The sequence below is a fragment of the Manis pentadactyla genome, chromosome 5 (assembly GCF_030020395.1).
Source record: "Manis pentadactyla isolate mManPen7 chromosome 5, mManPen7.hap1, whole genome shotgun sequence".
Lineage (NCBI taxonomy): Eukaryota > Metazoa > Chordata > Mammalia > Pholidota > Manidae > Manis > Manis pentadactyla.
The window spans coordinates 64,116,297-64,134,270 of record NC_080023.1 but is presented as its reverse complement, the minus strand read 5'-3'; the positions used below and the strand labels follow the sequence as shown (position 1 = coordinate 64,134,270).

Here is a 17,974-nt window from a genome sequence, read left to right as displayed (position 1 = left end):
TCTAGTTCATATAACAATTCCCCAGGAAGGTTAATCCCTGTACTGGTTAAGTCAGCATATCAACAAACAAATTCCTTGAGGAATCAAATTCTTCCTATCTTTCTCCTCTATCAACCTCTGTGTGTTGACTAGGAAGTCTACTGGTTGCAGAATGGTTGCAGCAGCTCCAAGAATCACATCACATGTGCCAGTGTTCAAAGACTAAGTTTGGAAATCTCCCATTAATACTCTTCTTTCTCCTGAGATTTCCTCCTTGTGAAGGGATATCAACATATGAGTCTGGAGCTTTCTTATCCCTGGGAAGGTGGCATGATTAATCTAACTGGTAAATTTAAAAGAGTAACTGGACATGATTAACTCAGTTTTGTCTACCTTCCTCTTCTAGGGAGCAAACCTTTCAATGAACAGCGTAAATTTTCCTGTTTCTCCAAACAGCAATTCTTACCTGAACAGCTCTACTACCTGGGAAAGCTGCCTCAGTAAAGCTCTGTCTATGAATGTGTAAGTCTGCTGGATTCCAGTGGTTCAGAATCAGTAAGGCCATTGACTAGAAAAATTAAAGCTATATCCTCCACCTTAGCTTCACTGATTAAGGAACAAAAAGTTGGTATTTTTACTTCTATGTTTATTTTGTTCATTTCTCAACTTTTTCAGAAATAGGGCACAGGGGGAAGAGCCATATGTAGGGTTTCTTTCAAGCACCAAAAACTCAGCATGCTTCCATGCAAATCACACTGGCCACAACTAGGCCATATACTCACTCCTAAAGCAACCCTGGCAAGGGAATATAAACTTTCTAATTCGCTGACAGCTAGGATTTACACAAGTCAAGTCATGTGGGGAAGGAGTGGAAACTGGAAAAAAATTAGAATTTTGCCAGTAGAGAAAAAGAGAAAATGTTAAATAAGGCAACCTAAGGTCGGCTACATGACCTAGAGATAGAGCACATATCTTCTGGCAAGTGGAAGTTGACCAATAAATTTCCAGATCACTATAGCTATACATTTTTATGGTAAACATGAGAGGGAGAGGTTTACCTCAACCACAGTTCTGTCTCTGTTCTCTCATCTCTCAGACTATGTTCCCTCTGGATTATAGGAAAATTCAGCACAGTTAGAGTTCCAAAGAATACGTATCTATTTCTGTCAATAATTCTCCCCTGTTCACTATTACAAAGCCATTTCAAGAATGTAAGGCACAAGGAACTATGAAATCTGCTCTCCAAAGTAGACACCTTCCTCTCCCCAGGCTCTCCACCACCCATTCAATTTCCCTTTGGAAGAAAGGAATGACATAAATTTAATAAATAACCAATCTTGGGAGCTATCAGGGAAGAACTCATAAGTCATGGCCCAAACTCAAGGGTCTCCTGGGTACTAACAATAAACTGTTTCTTACTATGAAAGCTTTTCCTTTTCCTCCTTCCTTTCATTTGCTTTTGAACTCTGAGAGCCTAAGAAATCATTGCTTAAAAGAACTTAACTGTCAGACCAAACACTATGCACTTATTTTGCATAAAACTGCTCAGATTTTTAAAAATTATTTTATAACAATTTTATATTTAAATGTCCCTTCCTGTCAGAGAAGCAAAATGCCATCCATATGAAATGTTCAAAGCCAACTTTTCTTTATAGATTTGCTCTTCAAATTCTAAGAAAAAAAGCTGGTTTAACTCATAATTGCCATTTGGTAATTTTATTTTATTTTCCCTTAATAAGCAGAGGTTTTATGACAAGACCATAAGGTGTCATAAATGAATGACAGTTCTATATCTAGGGATATATATATATATATATGCATATATAAATGTACTATGTATAAAATAAATATACATATATAGTTTATAGCAATAAACAGACAAATGGAGAGAAAAACATAGGTTGTAAGGCAATTTGGAGCAAAAATGACACAATCTTTGAAAAAACAAAACAGTAGGGAGAGTCTATGATCTGACCAGAAAATTGAGATATATGATCACACATAGATAACATAGCTTGAACAAATTAATATGGCTGCCAAGCTCAGCATCTCCAAAATTCAAAACAAAGCATAAGAAATGTGTTTGTTAACTTAAAACATCTGTTACTATCACAAAGAATATGTATAAGACTGAAAATGCATATGGATAATTCATCAATAAAAAGCACAAAATCTCTTGTATTATTATTCTCACAATTATTTTAAGATATGAATTTCCAAACAGGAAACTAGCACATCTGATTACAATGGCAATTTATAAAAACCCAGCAAGGAAAAAAGACTCATCTTAGGCACCTAGAGCCCAATTTTCACCACCCAACATAAAAGAAAGTAAAGCTATAGCACTTCAGTTTTTAAAAGGGCACTAGCACTGAAGAGCTCTAATTGTCTTCCTTAATCCTCCTGAACCTGAACACACAAGGCCTACAGCTAAGAACAGAAGCTCTCAGTGTTTTCCCACCACAATATACATGTGCATAAACTACAATGAGTTATCACCTTATACCTGTTAAGATGGCTACTATCAAAAAGACAAAAGATAACAAGTGCTGGCCAGGACGTGGAGAGAAGGATGTGGAACACTTGTATGCTATTAGGGGGCATGCAAACCGCTGCAGCCACTATGGAAAACAGTATGGAGGTTCCTCAAAAAAAGTGAAAATAGAACTACCATATGATCCAGCAATTCCACTCTCAGGTATATATCCAAAGGAAATGAAATCAAGATCTTGAAGAGATACCTGCACCCCTATGTTCATTTCAGCATTACGCACAATAGCCAAGATATAGAAACAACCTAAATATCAAAGGATGAATGGACAAAGAAAATGAGATATACACACACAATGGAAAACAAGAAGGAAATCCTGACATTTGCAACAACATGGATGGACCTGGAGGACACTGTGCTTAGTGAGATAAGCCGAACGCAGAAAGACAAATACTGCATGATCTCACTTACATGTGGAATCTAAACTAGTCATACTCACAGAGCAGAGAGTAGAATGGTGGTGCCAAGGGCTGGGGAACTATGCAAGATGAACAAGTTTTGAGGATCTAATGTATAGCAATGTGACTATAGTTAACATGTACTTGAAATTTGCTAATAGGGTAGATCTTAAGTATTCTCACCACCAAAAAGATAAAAAAAGAAAGTGGTAACTAAGTGAGGTGATAGATACATTAATTAGCTTGACTGTGGTGATTATCTCACAATGTATACATATATCAAATCATCAAGTTGTACGTCTTAAATATGTACAATTTTTATTTGTTAATTATACCTCAATAAAGTCCTGAGAATCCAAGCATTGTGGGGATTTGTGGGGTAAGAAACACACTCCAAAAGAGATTATTCAGAGTTTCTCAAGGTATAGGACCTTTCTGGGCATTTTGAGTCCCTCCTGATAATTTCTGACCTAAGGAATAGAAAGAAGAGAAAGGTAGGGAAGACAATGATACAGACAGGAGAAGAAAAAACACCTGAAGTCAGTACCTCAGAGATGGCTGCATGCGGTTTAGAACCAGGTCATCGCAGAGTGTCACTGTAAGGCACAGAGCTGTCAAAAGTCGGGAAACACAACACATTGCTGGGAACGTGTGTGTTTGTATGTGTGTGTGTGTGTGTATATATATATATATGTATATGTATATATGATAATATCTATGTATGTATGCATGTATGTGTGTGTGTATATTTATTTATCTATCTATTTATTTATTTAAAATATTTTTTTAGATGGAATGACCCCCCTAAACACTTCTTGCATCGTATGGTGACTGTAGTGCACACTGTGCAGGAGAGCCTCAGCTAAAGGGGAAGGGGTTAGCCAGGGACAGCTGGCCTTCACAAGAGGTCAGGACAGAGACTGGCAGAGACAACTGCATGGCAGGTGCATCAGGGAGGGAGTTGACACATAAGACTGAAGGTGAAATAAGCTAGTTGAGTTCAGAGACAACAAGCAGACTGGCTTGACTGCAAGTAACGGCACACTCAGTGAAATGGCTTTCAGAGTCAGAACCAGGTTTGAATGCTCTCTTCCTCTGGCACTGACTGGCTGTGTAATTTTGGACATGTGACCTAGACTTTCTGAGCCTCAGTATTCTTATCTGTAAAGATGATACCTATTTCCTGGGATTATTGAGCGTATGAAAAACATAATAGGCACTTAACAAATATCATTTCCTCTTGTTCTTCTTCGTAAAGAGGAATTTTGTTACTGCAGAAAAGCATATGCCAGACTCCGCATCTATGTGCCTTCCCCCATTACCCTCTTTACCTTACAAAAGCCCTTCCAGAGAGGCTTTCTTCATCCCCATTTCACACAGGAGGTGACCGAGATTCAGGAAGATTTTATAACTTGCTCTAGTTCACAGAGCTGGTTTGTAGAGGAGGAAGAATCAAAGAGGCTGTGAATGGTCCACTATATATGACAGCTTTTCAAGCACTAAGTATGAGACTGAAAAGCTATCAGTGGGAGGAATCCTCACAAGACAGGTTGAGAGTCAGCAACCAGCAGCCAGTACGTAGATCCATGTTCTCATCTTATTGATATGTTTGGAATTCTTCTGGGTAAAGCTTATGCTTTGCCATGTTCAACCACACCCACTCTTTGGAGAGTGTACAGGGTCTGGGCAGGGACATCCCACACAACCTCGGAGGCAGCTCTGACCAGGAAGCCGCTTAACAATGGAAACCTCTCACCCAGAAAGTTGTTTAACCAGAGAATCCTAGAAGAGTATACAACTGTTCTTAAACTCTTTATCTTAATTCAAAATACATAAATGTATATTCATTTCATTTCAGCAAGGTAACTGCAGTGCTTTTCTTCAAGACCAGATAGATTGTGCAGCAGCAATCAATTATGCAGATAATTAACTATGTCCACCATGCATCATCTCCATTTGCAATCTGAAGTTCCTTAAAATGGAAAGAAAACTTAATGTGGCCACAAATAAATCCAAATGCAGAATCTCTCTGGATTTTTGTGTTTTTCCCCAATCTTTTACAGTTGTTTCTCTCACACTTAATCTGACAGTAAATTTTTAGTGACTCACCTTTATAGAGCCTTCTTACAGTATTCAACATAGTTTCCCTAGAAACAAGAATTCTGTTTCTTTTCACATTCACATTTCAGCAGTTTAATTAAACTATAAGTCAGATTTTGTCATTCCTCTGCTCCAGCTCCTCCAATTGCTCACCCACCTCACTGAAAGGGCAAGCAAAAGCTGGTATAAGGTCCCATATGTGCCACCCCCACCCACCTCTCTGACCTCATCTCCTGCCACTCTTCCCCTGGATCAGGTGCTCCAGCCTCTCTGACCTCCATGCACTTCGAATGGCCAAGAAGCTTCCCTTCAGACTTTACGCTTGCTGTTCCCTATTTCTGCAATTCTCTTCCCCTGTCTATCCAAGGGACTCCCCCTTACAATGACATCTTTCAGGTCTTTGTGCAAATGTCACCTTCTCAGGGAGGACTTCTCTAATCACCCTATTTCAAGTAGCCAGCCCCATCTCCTATTGAACCTCATCTCCCTGCCTGTATATTGTTTTTTTCCACAGCAGTTATATGACATTCTGTACGTTTTACTCTTTAGATTTTGAGTTTCGTGAGGGCAAGGATATTGTCTGTTCACTGTTACTTAGAATAGCAGGTCCACGGTTTTCATGCAATAAACATTTGGTCAATAATAATATTAATTATATTATACTAGATGTATTGCCTTTCTGAGTGAGCTGCATAATTACAACAATAAGTACATTGGGCTTGAGGAGGTTTTGGAGCAAACACAACAGTCTGGCAAGCAAAGAAGCCACCTGGAGGGGGTCAGGAGTGTGCTGGTGCACTGTGGCACAGCTGACTAGCCCTGAGCAGCCAGGAGCCCTGGAACCAGCCAGGGCTGTGAGCTGAAGAGAGTCAGATCACCCATTAAATGCAAATTTGACTGGACAGCCTGTCCTTTAGCTTGATGGAACTGACCTCTCCAAGTACTTGGTGGTTTCATATCCAAATGCTCAATAACACAGACCAGTGTCAAGTGGAGAAGAGAGTCTAGCCATTTTTCTTCAGATACAGGCAAAACTGCAAAAAGAAAAGTTGTCTGGTCCCACCATTCCCCCTTCAATGGTCAATTACCTTTAGCAAATCTCTTCATTTCTCTCTCTCATCATTGGTTCCTCATTAAGAGGGGGGAGAATATTAAATAATATGTGGTCTGCCTATTTCACTGGTCTATTTTAAGTATCAGATGGATCAATAGCTATGAAGACATATTGAAAAACTATGTACTACTCTATACAACAAGAAATTCTCTTTGTAGTAACAGGTATAACTGACTTGTCTATAATACCTTCTATAGCTCCCCCAAACTGGTAATGTACTTTATAGCACTTTGATTTTAACATGATTCCTAAGATGTATTAAAGAACAAACACAAGGAAAAGTAGGCTTTTAAGGGTATGGGATGATAAAGAGAGGGAAAATGGCTTTCTCCTGATTCTTTAATAGAAAAATATAAGGAAGAAAAAAACCATAAATCTCCAGAGCAGCAACTATATTACATAAAGTTCAGATTCAAGAATATTACTGTGAACATCCACAATTATCTTGGTCATTTCAGATATTTCTCGTCTATTTCAACATCACAAGGATAATCCAAGATGACTTATTAATATCACACATGTCAATAACAGTTGTGATATAAATGAGTAAACCCTTTCCAACCATCTCAGTTGTTTTTATTACAGCATTTATTAAATCAAAATAAAAAAGTGGTGAAAAATGACTTGTCAAACCATTTATTAGAGTTGATGGAGTGTAGGCAGTCTTTTCAATAAGGCTTTAACACACTGTTATGCACCATAGTACATTATTATTGAAAAGAAATGCATGAGACTTGTACCAGCTTTTCCCCCAAGTCATCCTACCACCAAATTCAAAATCAATTCTACCCCACATGGCAAAGGTCCAGAGATAAAATGTTAATTTGCTTGTTATTTACCAAATTTAAATTTATAATTCTAAGCATCAGTCAGGAATCTTCCATATTATACTTCCATATTATACTCAATTTCATGCTTATTTGTGGAGGGGGTTTCAAAAGAAAACGGAGGGGGTTTCAAAGAAAGAAGCAAATGCAACAGGAAGATAAACTGTGCCCTAGTTCATATCTGACAAGAGAATGGGATTAATTTTCTCTGATTAAAAGAACACAAAGGACAGTCACAGAATGCAAATTGTATATTGGGTGTTTGAACCTCTCTTCCAATACCTGAGTATCTGAATGGAGCTAATTCACTCTAGAAAGGGTATTAAGCAATTGAGCATGATTGTGCCAGGATGAGGGATAGTCGTCAAACTGTGAAGGAAAATAAGCATATTCTACAATGATAGGATCACCTCACTCACTCAGTAACTTCAACCAAGCATGTTACATTCAAAATAAATAAACCAAATATATCAAGAATGACCTACCTCCAACAAGGAACCCTGATAGAAACAAGCACCTGTGAGGGAAAAACAAAACAAGAATTAAAAGGGTTGCGTAATGCATAGACCAATAGGCACTTCCCCAGCACTCTCGCTAAAAGCAAACTGTGCTTTCTCAATCTCAGAAGCTTGAGCATTCTGCCCCTGGGGAAATAACCCCATACACCAAGACAACATTTCTTTGACACACATGAGGGAAAGCATCATTAAAACTTATTATTTGAATTTAAAAATAAATGTATTTGTAATAGCATCTTACAAATACAGAATGTATTTTTGTATGTGATAAATCAGCAAAGCCTCCATAAACTAGTCCCAATTCACTTATCCAGGCTTTTTTGCCACTCTTTGCTTACACAAATTCTCTAGTTCAACCCAAGGCCAACTTAGTATCCCATGATAATACTTTCATATGTCAGTGTCTTTGCTCATTTTATTTTCTGGAGATGCACTTGGTCTATTCAAGTTCCTTGAACTTAATGCCATCTCCCTCATGAAGCTCTCCAGCCCACAGGAGGATGCTCGTTCTCCTCTGAGCTCATAGCATCTTGTGCCTGCATCATCTGTTCGGAAATTATTCTGGATATTTTCCTGTGGCACCCTTATGAAGGCTGTGGAACTGCTTCACCTACCCCACTAAAGTGTACATGTACTCTTAGGATGGCTTCTACGTCTTTGTTTTCCCTAACTCTTCACATAGTAGACATCCACTTGGGTATTTGGTTGGTTATCTATTTCATGCTTTTAACACAATAGGCTCCTCTTTAGGGGTATCAAAACACTTCATAGGAGAGTGGTGGAGACTGCAGTCATTTGCAAAGAACTCTTACTGAGCCCCTGACGTCCAAGACTCTTTTCACCCTCCTTATACTCAGTTCTTTTTCTAACGGGTTGGTTATGAACTGATACATTTTTATATTTTCCACTCATTAAGCACCAGATAAAAACAACATACGATTTGCTTTTAAATAGAAAAGAAGGCTGAATTTGAATAGGACAGTCCATAGATTCTGAATAACTAGCATATCATAAAATAAGCCTTTTCCAAGTTTTATTTTTGAAAACGAAATAAAACTGCAATCCTAGTTTTTTAAAACTACGCACACATTCTCAATCAGTTTTTGAACAGTACAACAGGTGTTTTTTTAACCTAGGAACATGCAGGCAGTGTGCTAACAGCTACTCTTTCAGAAGCTGAGGCAGCAAAACAGACTGGAACAGCACACACGTGCCAGGGCAGAAGCACATCTTGACAATGTGCCACACTAGGCATCCCAAGAGGGAAGGACACATTTTACTACAGTTCTTGGTCTCAGATCACTGGTCACATCCAAAAAATATTAACTTCTCAGGAAATGAATGATCTACTGTATCCACCAAAAATGGAATTAAGAACAATCTTCAAAGACAAAGAGATGGCTACTGAAACTTTAGGTTTGAATCAAAGATCTCTGTGGGCAAATTCACTGAAATGATTTTTTGCCCTTGACATTCAAATGAAAATAACTTGATATAAAACTTTAGGATGGAATTTTTCTGAACTGACTTATTTTCTTTAACATATTCTATTCCAAAGAGTTAGTTATTCAGTCTATGTTATGTCACAAGGAAGTATATATATATGTATGATAAATATATGTAAATATATATAATTTTCATACATGATGTATGTATATGTAAAATAATCAAATATAAGTCACATAAATACATACTGACACAATGTAATTTCTAAATTACTTAAATGGACATACTTAAAAATTTCTGATGTTTCAAAAACGAACATAAGGATCATCACTTAGGTACAATTTAACAAAATTTTACCTTTAGAATAAACAAAGTTTAACCTTTAGACTAAGACCATCCTCAAATAACTGTATTGCCTTTCCCTAAAGCATTACCTTCCAAAGTAGTATCCTTTCAAAACTTTAAAAGGAATCAAGTATCATAACAAGTAGCAAGTACAAATGTGAAAACCCATTCCTGGAAGTTTAGCCAGATGCTATAAACTCACTGTAACATGAAAAAATAAAGCAGCATTGAGAGTGGCACCATACACCCACTGGGTTAAGCCAAGCACCTGCTAGATACTCAAGTCAAAAATGGTGTGTAACTGCTGATAAATTCCGTCATTTGAAGGAGGAAATAACTCATTTTGGATCACTCTATGATGTATAATTCTACAAGAAATATGCTTTGCCTTCTGAGGGCTTTCCTAAAACAGAACAGCTCTACCCAGAAGGCAGCTGCACAAATAAGTCTCCATTAACATGTCTTCCAAAAACTTCATTTCTACTCTCTTGAGAAAACAAACCCTTGCAGTGTGATGCCCAGTCTTATCAAACATTCATCACCACCCAGAGCCAGATGCAGGCCTCCAAAGCAAGCATATTTCTCCCACACTAGCACACATTTCACACCCAGCAGCAGAGGAAGCTGGGAGTTTGGGTTGGTGCTGGGTCCCGAGTGCAGCCTCTGGTTATGCACTAGAGCAGAGGCCTGTTCACTAATCGAACAACTCGTGTGATACGAAGAGCTAAGTCACTCTCTCCACTCACTGCTTTTTCAGTGAAGGAGTACTGGAATGATAGCAGCTCTACCTGAGTTAGGATTTATGGCTTTATTTGAACTTTTAAGGAAATTCCAGCTCAAGGCAAATTCTGACAGGTGGTGTGGATCTGGAAGGAGAACCAGGTCCTTTTCAAGGGAAAACAGGAAAAATAAGAGGCTACAGGAGCTAGAGTTCTCTGATCAAGAACTTTGCCAGTTTCCGGGCATGGAATGCAGCTCAGATGCCAGGCAATTTAAATCCCAACACCGTGTGAGAAAGTGCATGAAGTTCTGCATGATGAAGTGATCCTGGATTAGGAGGCCGAGATCCTGAGACCTGCCTCCCGTGTGGTTGGTTCCTTTCTTGCAGGTCATACAGACAAAATGTTACTTCATTTTCATTTAAATAAGTAAATGCCTATTTTTAAGCCCTACTGAACATTATAATGTACTTTTTTATGAGGCGCCTATAAAAAAATCTAAAGTTTTCCGAGAAAATTTGAGATACAATTTGCACCAGTACTCACATCCTGAAACTATTCACTATAAAAATTGTACCCAGTAAGCTGCATAAATGAAAGAAGTTAAATCCAAGAGGCACAAAATGTCAGATCCATTCGTTCAAATAATGGCAGATATGACCATGAGATATGAAGAGATTTGGAGAGCATGGTATCACAAAAACATGACTCATTAAGAACAAGCAGCCGCAAGTTGGCATTTAAATGTTCAAGCTTTATGTTGTGTTATAATTCAGCATATGGCTTGTACACTATGGAATACTTAAAACAGGATCATTTTCTGTACTGACAGGACAACTCATGTCCTGCTTATTGCTAACCAGGATTCAGATCAATTAATAGAGTAGTTAAAATGAAAATGGACCAACTGTTTTAGAACTATTGTTAGATTTGGCACATGGCTCCAACTTTGCCATGTGGCAGTCGCCTCCCCTCTCCTGAGCCATGTGGTGGAGAGCATTTACAACTTCTTGTGTCTGCGTAAAGTGGAGTGATATTGCCACTCAACTCCATAACAGTGAATACAGGTGACTGTGCCCTTACTAAACAATGTATATGCAGAGGGTAACCCCCAGAATCCAATCCCCAGAGAACAAAAATGTAATATGATGGAAACAGGGGTCTATGACAATACAACATCTCTTTATTTCCATAAGCAGGTAGCCACAAAAGCCAAAAGATGACAAGTTGCAATTATTCAATATTGGGAAACTCACCAAGACCAACGTTCGCATATCCCTACGGCTACGTTACAGGTATTAACAATTTCTGGGTATACAAACTCCTTGAGGGCAGGTATTAATATATTTTTTATGTCTATTTCTTCCTACCAGACATAACGTGACAAATAAGCTCTCAATAAATACTTGTGAATGAAAGAATGAAGAGACAGGCTATTTTTTCTCAGCCAATGACTTCTGTTACTTAACAATGAGTTTTAAGCAATTAATCTTACACAGAAAGAAGTCTCCAGCCAAGAGTGGAATCAAGTATGCTGATCCACCCATAAATAAAACACACAGTCTATCAAATCATCCTTTTCAGTGTATTCCATAAATTGCATTTAGAGGAAAAGCCTGGAAGATTGTGGGACTGGCTATGATCACATGGGGAGTGATGGAGCTCGAGTTCTCTTACCCTCCAATTCAGTAATCTTCTATCCCCAAGCCAACATGTTCTATCTAACTCTCCAACTTCAGAAGGTTTCCATGGGTCAATACAACTCAAGATGTTCTTCTCCAGAAAATGTCACGGCAAAACTTGTCTGATTCAGAAAGCAGCCATGCTTGCTAGAAATTTCTCTGTGACTTCTTGATTTTATTAAGTTCTCAAATCACAGTAGTTTGTCAGTTTGGCAATATAAGACAATGTAAAATAACACTGCCAATAATTTGCTTGTAAAAATTCATTTTCCTTTTAACCATTAAAATAAAAATCAGAACTAGAAAGTTGCAACTGATAACAAATAAGGCAGCAAATATTGATTTTTTTTTCTATGTTGGATGATTAACAAAAGCTTTCACCCAACAGACTTCTGTGTTTGGTAAATGACAAAACACAGCCCAAAGAAGTTAGGTGGTTCATTCAAGGCCACACAGCAGCTTTTCATTGAGGCCACTCTAAGCTTAATTCAGAAGAATGTGTTTTGGCAATACTCATTTATCTGACCAGTATTTTCTAGCCTTCGATGTACTGGAAGCTGAGTTGGAAGTATCAGAATAACTAGGAGCCATCCTAAGCCCTCAGTGACACACAACTGAGGTACTCTAAAGTGTACCTTTATGAACTATAATTGCACCATTATTAACTGGTGTACTAGAAGAATATATGACATGCCCTTGGGCACTAAGAAAAAGACTACAAATTCTGCCATGCCCTGGTCAGCAGAAGTGTCATAGAATACGTGACACCAAGAGAAGCACACAGGTGCACACTTCTTTTCCATTTTTAAAAATGAAAGTCTTATAATAAGGCCTAATAATAACAAGGCTAATAATAAAACCTTGAGGAAATCTCTGAGACCCTTAAGCTTCTTTCCATCCTTGACGTCAAAGCTCTTATTTTTAAGACAAACAGAAAACTCTGGTAGAATTATTCAATGGCCACATGAGAATCAATTTTTTGGCTGGTATCATTTAATTAAACTAATTAAATGAGATAAAGTACGTGAAGTGCTTAATATAGTGCCAGGCAAATATGTGCTCAATCAATGTCTATACACATTCATTCATTCATTAGTAGATAAACATCATTATGACTCGGTTGGAAACTCTCAGACATCTATCAATCCAATTTGTGAAAAGATTCTAAAAAGTTCTGAAAGCGGGGGTCAAACAGCAAGAAGTAAAGTTTCTGAAGAACCTTTAAAGGCCTCGCGTCCCTGCCCCTGAACTCCTCCCCTGCTAAAAGACTTCGGACCTTGTTAAACTGTGCTCATTCTACCAACCAGTCTTCCAAAGGGCGAACCCTGCAGGCTCTTAATAATAATGGCTTTTGTAATTTCAAGAGATTTGGTTCTGAAAAACTGCATCATTCCAACTGCCTCCTGGTGAGCTATCAGGGAGAGCAGGTTTTCCACGTTGCTGGGGTATGATTCTAAGAAACCACCACCACCACGTGAAAACGGAATATTTTAAATCTCAAATTCAGATTTGGGTGTCCTGGGTTGAGTGTCCCATATGACTTATTACTATAATGAAGCTATATGCGTTTTTTTCTATGCACATGCACACACACACACACACACACAATATTTCTACAGGTTATGTATACCCTGTTTAAAGAAGGCTGCACAGGCCTCAGAAGTGTTTTTTCAGTAGATCCTACACACTTGACATTCTTCCCGGTAGGGTGCAAGGCAGGCGGTACTTTTACCCATGACAAAGTCCCCATTGCTTTCCTTGGACTTCCAAGCCGCGCCACTTTCTCCTGGGAAACTAGCAAGGAAGAGACAGCTGCTCCGGTGGCTGGAGGTTGGAGTCAATCCAAGGCAGGGCTTTGTCCTCCCCCGGGCCTCCCGCCGCCCCCAGCCCTGCACCCGAGCCCCGCCCCTCGAGCGGCCCCAGCCCTGCACCCTGGCGGACACGGCGCCCCGCCCGGAGCCCGCCGCCGCTGCGGCTGCGGCTCAGATTTGCGGCGGGGCGGTGAACTCTTCTTCCCGCAGCTGGATGAATAATGAATGGAACCGGGAGGGGAAGCCGGGAACCCGACTCTGGAAAAACCGTCTTCATCCCAGCCCGCCGGCTCCCATCCCCCTCCCTAAGCACCGGCCAGGCGACTTAACCCGCCCCTCCGAGCAGGTGGGAGCTCAGAGTCCCCGGGCCCGCCAGCCCATGACCCCCAAACCCAATTTAGTTATTAAATTATTTATTCGCCTGAGCCCAGATCGCTTTGCTATCATGGCGACAGTCTCCTCTCTCTCTCTCCCCGCTTGGGGGTTTACATAGGCTTGGACTCCGGAGGAAAACCGGGAGGCAGAGGGCAAAGTAAGAGAATGAAGCTAAACTCTTATTAATCACTTTTTTCTGGGGAAGCAGGCAGGTTCGTCCTGTTACTGGGGAGATTTTGGTGCAAATGAATTGCCTACGTCCAGAATACGCTTTAACCAGCTAGTTATAAAATCTTAACTGGACTTCACCGGGAGACTTATGCGGACGAGCAGGGCGGAAGCGAGACGGGGATTTGAGGTGCCGTGTTGTATGTTTCATAGAAGTATTTTTACACAGGTAAGAGCAATTGTTCGCTCCTCACCTGCGCTCCCTGTAGTTGCTTTCCAATTGGGAGCAGCCGGGAAGTGGAAAAAAAGAATCCAATTTCAGATATCATCTCGATCGGCCCCCCACCCACCCAAATGCACTTAGAGCAGAGAGGGAGGCGGGAGACCGGCTTGGAAACTAGATGCAAAACAATCAGGAGGAGGAATCTTCTCGGAAAAAGCCCACTCGTGTTCCACTCCCATGCACCGCAGCCATCCCCAAAAAGCTGATACCGACCCACAATACCATAAACCCCCTGGGCTTTTTAAGCAGCACGATCACACACACATACACAAAGGCATCGCTCTCTCACCTTCAGAATAATGAGGCAATACTGCGAATTCCGCCAATACTAAGGCCACCCCAAGCCACAGTTTGAAGACACCCATTGCCGCCTCGGCACCTGCGCTGGAGAGGCACAGCCTTTAGCATCCAAGAACCAGCTCTCGACCAAAACGCTGACTCCTGCGCTCCGGGCCAGGCGCACGGAGAGCGGCGGGCGGCAGGCGGTTACCTCCGGGGAAATGAGACGATGGGCCAGCCGAGAGCAACACTCACATCAGCCCTGAGACGCCGCGGCGGGAGGGGAGTCAATTCACTCACAGCCCGGGCGTAGAACGCATCTAGCTCTCCACCAAAGCAGGACGCCAACGTGGGCTGAGCCTAGGAGGATAAAAGCGGCAGAGCGCAGTTCTCCGCAGCAAAGTCTCGCCGGAAAGTTGCCCGTCACCGGCTGAGCGGGTCTCCCAGCTTCCCTCAAGCAGGACGCTTCCGCTCCGGGGTCCCCGACTGTGGGAATCCCCGCGCAGGCTCGTGGCAAGCAGCTTTTTAAAGTTCGCTTGGCACTCTGCGTCGGCGCTGCGTCGGCAGAGGGGGTCACCTGGAGCCCCGAAAGACCCACCCGCCACTCTTTGGCTGGGCCACCCGGCTCCGCGGACTGCAGCCACCGGGGGCCGCCCACAGGAAACTTTGTGCCGCGCTGCAAGCAGCTCCCGGGACTCGCCGGCGCTGCAGCCGCGCTGCGCCGCCTCCGGCTGCGCTCCCCGCGGCAGCCTGTTCCACAGCTAACGAGGAAAGACGCGGGCGGCAGGGCTGGGGGCGCGGCTGCTACTTTCTCGCCCCCGCCCCTCGAGGGGGTGAGAAGGGCTGCAGGGGCACGGCTTGCTCCCAAGACTACAGCCCGCGCCGCACCGAACACCCTGGAGCTTGTCTGCAGGGTGGAGGTGTGATTACCGGAGTGGAGGAGGAGCCATAAAATTAAATGCACAGAAGAAATAGCTACAAAGGATGGAAAGGACCCCCGAACCCAAGGCCAGACGGCTCGGAGAGCCCGGAAGAGCACAGAATAAGGCCCCTCTGGATCTCCGCGTTTGAAGGACACACGCTCCGCCTTCCTCCTCCTCCCTCCCCTCTTTCCTCCCTCCTTTGCACGGTGTGAAAATGGACCCAGGGACTCGGAGCTTTGGCAAAGATTCCAGGGAGTCACGTGGGGAAGGGGAGAAGCGAGGAGGTGGGGTGAGGGGAGGCCGAGAGAGCAACCTGATCCCCTTATTCGTTCTGCTGGAGTTCAGATTGCCTTTGTCTGGAGCGGCATCAAAAGTGGTCACACCAGGGCGCGGTGGGCGGGAAGATGGCGTGGTCTCTGCTCAGGCACAGCTGAGGGCCAGCGAGCTGGGTGCACACCCCTCATTTGAGGAGGGACCCATTTCGGAGGGGCTATTCCCACATGCAAATGCCCTGGCGCCACCCCCCCCCACACACACACCCTGCCATTCCTCCTGGACTACGTGCGTGAGGTAGACCTGATTCATCTTGGCCCTGGGACCCTCCGCTCGTCGCAACGTGGGTTTTACCAGCAGCCCGGGAGGGTCTTGGCGTATGTGTCCTAAACTGGGCCTCCCACCGCTAATGCACCTTTACCCACCCTCAGAGCGGCTGGCGGTGTAACACTGCGGGATCGCGCGCCGGCTCCAGCTGCGCCCCCAAATGCCAGTGACTGGGAAGTCGATGTCCGGGCAAGGCGGACTGAAGCGCGCACTTGGAGACTGGAGGTTGTGATTCCCAGTCAGCACTGAGTGACGGCAGCTATTTTTAGAGGACCAAATAAAAGGAGCTGGTCTTGGGTTAATCATTTTATAAGATGAGAATGGTTGCTTCAGAGACATGCCGTCTGGGTTCCGACTGGCCTAGAGATGTCCTGGGTCCCTTGATTGACATGAGATGGGCAAGCCTGCAGGAAAGGAGTCTCCACAGAACCCTGAGCTGTGAAACGGAGTGGGGGGGGGGCGGTCCCACTGGTTTCCAGTCTTGACGACCATCATAAAGCCAGCGGACATTCTTATGATTCGTTTTGCAGAATAACTCAGTAAATTGTAACTAGCAGATCCCTGTGGCTATTACTATTTAACCAGAGCAAAGAGGAAACCTCGGACAACCTAGCACTGATTGTTGAGTATTTAGAGGACGGAGGGGTTGTGCTACCCACCCTGTTTCTCCTGGGCTGTGGTGGTCTCAGGGACAGAGACTTCGTATCTGAAGCACAAGTAGTGGTGTTCATTAATGGTTTGTTGAAAGATGGACTGAGCAAAATAATAAGTTCCTGAAGGCAGTGGCCATATCAAGTGGGGCTTGGTATCTAACCACCCCTCCTGAAAAAGGAACTCCTCCCGTTTTGTATTTAGAAAGCTGACATTTTTTCAACCCATGTAAAGAACTCTGAAAACTCAGCTTCAAACACTGATAACCACTCCTAACCCCCTCTATATAGAAATTCTGTAGCCACCACTGACCAGGATTAATTTAGACAAGTTATTCTCTCAAGAATCAATTTGTTGTTGTTGGTTCAATAATAATAACAACAGTCATGGCACTCAAATAATTCTCAATAAGACATGTTATACTTGCATTAAATGCAAATGTGCTACTTTTTAAAAAGGAGAATAAATGAAGGAAGGAGGGAAGAGGGGAGTGGAGAATAGCACTACCAAGTTACCCAGAATTCATCATATGCTGTATTTATATATAATACCACTCCACCACCAGCCCAGCACAGAGACACACACTGGCCACACACGACATTCCCCCGTCTACCCTGGTTAGGCAGAGTAGCCCCAGAATCCCTGACCCAAGATTCTTTGATAACCAAATGGTTGAAAGAGTCAACCAATAATTTAGTAATATTAGACATATCTAGCACCTTCCACGGCCACCTAAATTGAGATGTCCTGAAAAGAATTATATTATATTAGCATAATCTATTTCATGATGATGGAAATTTGGTAAGCATTTGTATGGTTATGCCACTATTTGTAGCTAGCTTATCTCTATAAATTAACCTCTGCACATAAGTGCTTCATTCCAATAACCAATGCTTCCCTAACAGGGAGTAATAATTTCAGTAGCCTGGATTTGAGATCTATCTCTTCAGTCCTCTACATTCACATGCCTGGATTGCACAACTTCTGCTAATATGTCCCACAGTATCTCCTTGGATTGGCCCTGCTGTCATCTATTGACATTTTCCTGGCCTTGCTGCTGCCCATTTAGGGGGATATCAATTCTTGCTGTAAATGATGGTAAGAAAAACAATGATAATAGCTAACATACAATGAAAACTTCATGTCTAACTGTACGCTTTCCTATTTAATCCTCCATTAACCCGGTGAGATAGGTACTGTCATTA

At 42.2% G+C, this 17,974-nt stretch overlaps 1 protein-coding gene across 2 annotated transcripts in view; it reads right to left on the bottom strand.

The window, feature by feature from the left end:
- Nucleotides 1-15,601, bottom strand: part of FRAS1 (Fraser extracellular matrix complex subunit 1) — a 441,866-nt gene extending 426,265 nt beyond the window's left edge. For both annotated transcript variants that reach the window (XM_057502364.1, XM_036906452.2), the window contains exons 1-2: nt 14,606-15,601; nt 7,455-7,486 (exon numbers count right to left, since the gene is read on the bottom strand). In XM_057502364.1, coding sequence (XP_057358347.1) covers nt 7,455-7,486; nt 14,606-14,681 — 108 coding nt within the window. In that variant the 5' untranslated portion in view covers nt 14,682-15,601. The remainder of the gene's footprint in view (nt 1-7,454; nt 7,487-14,605) is intronic.
- Nucleotides 15,602-17,974: the final 2,373 nt, after the last annotated feature.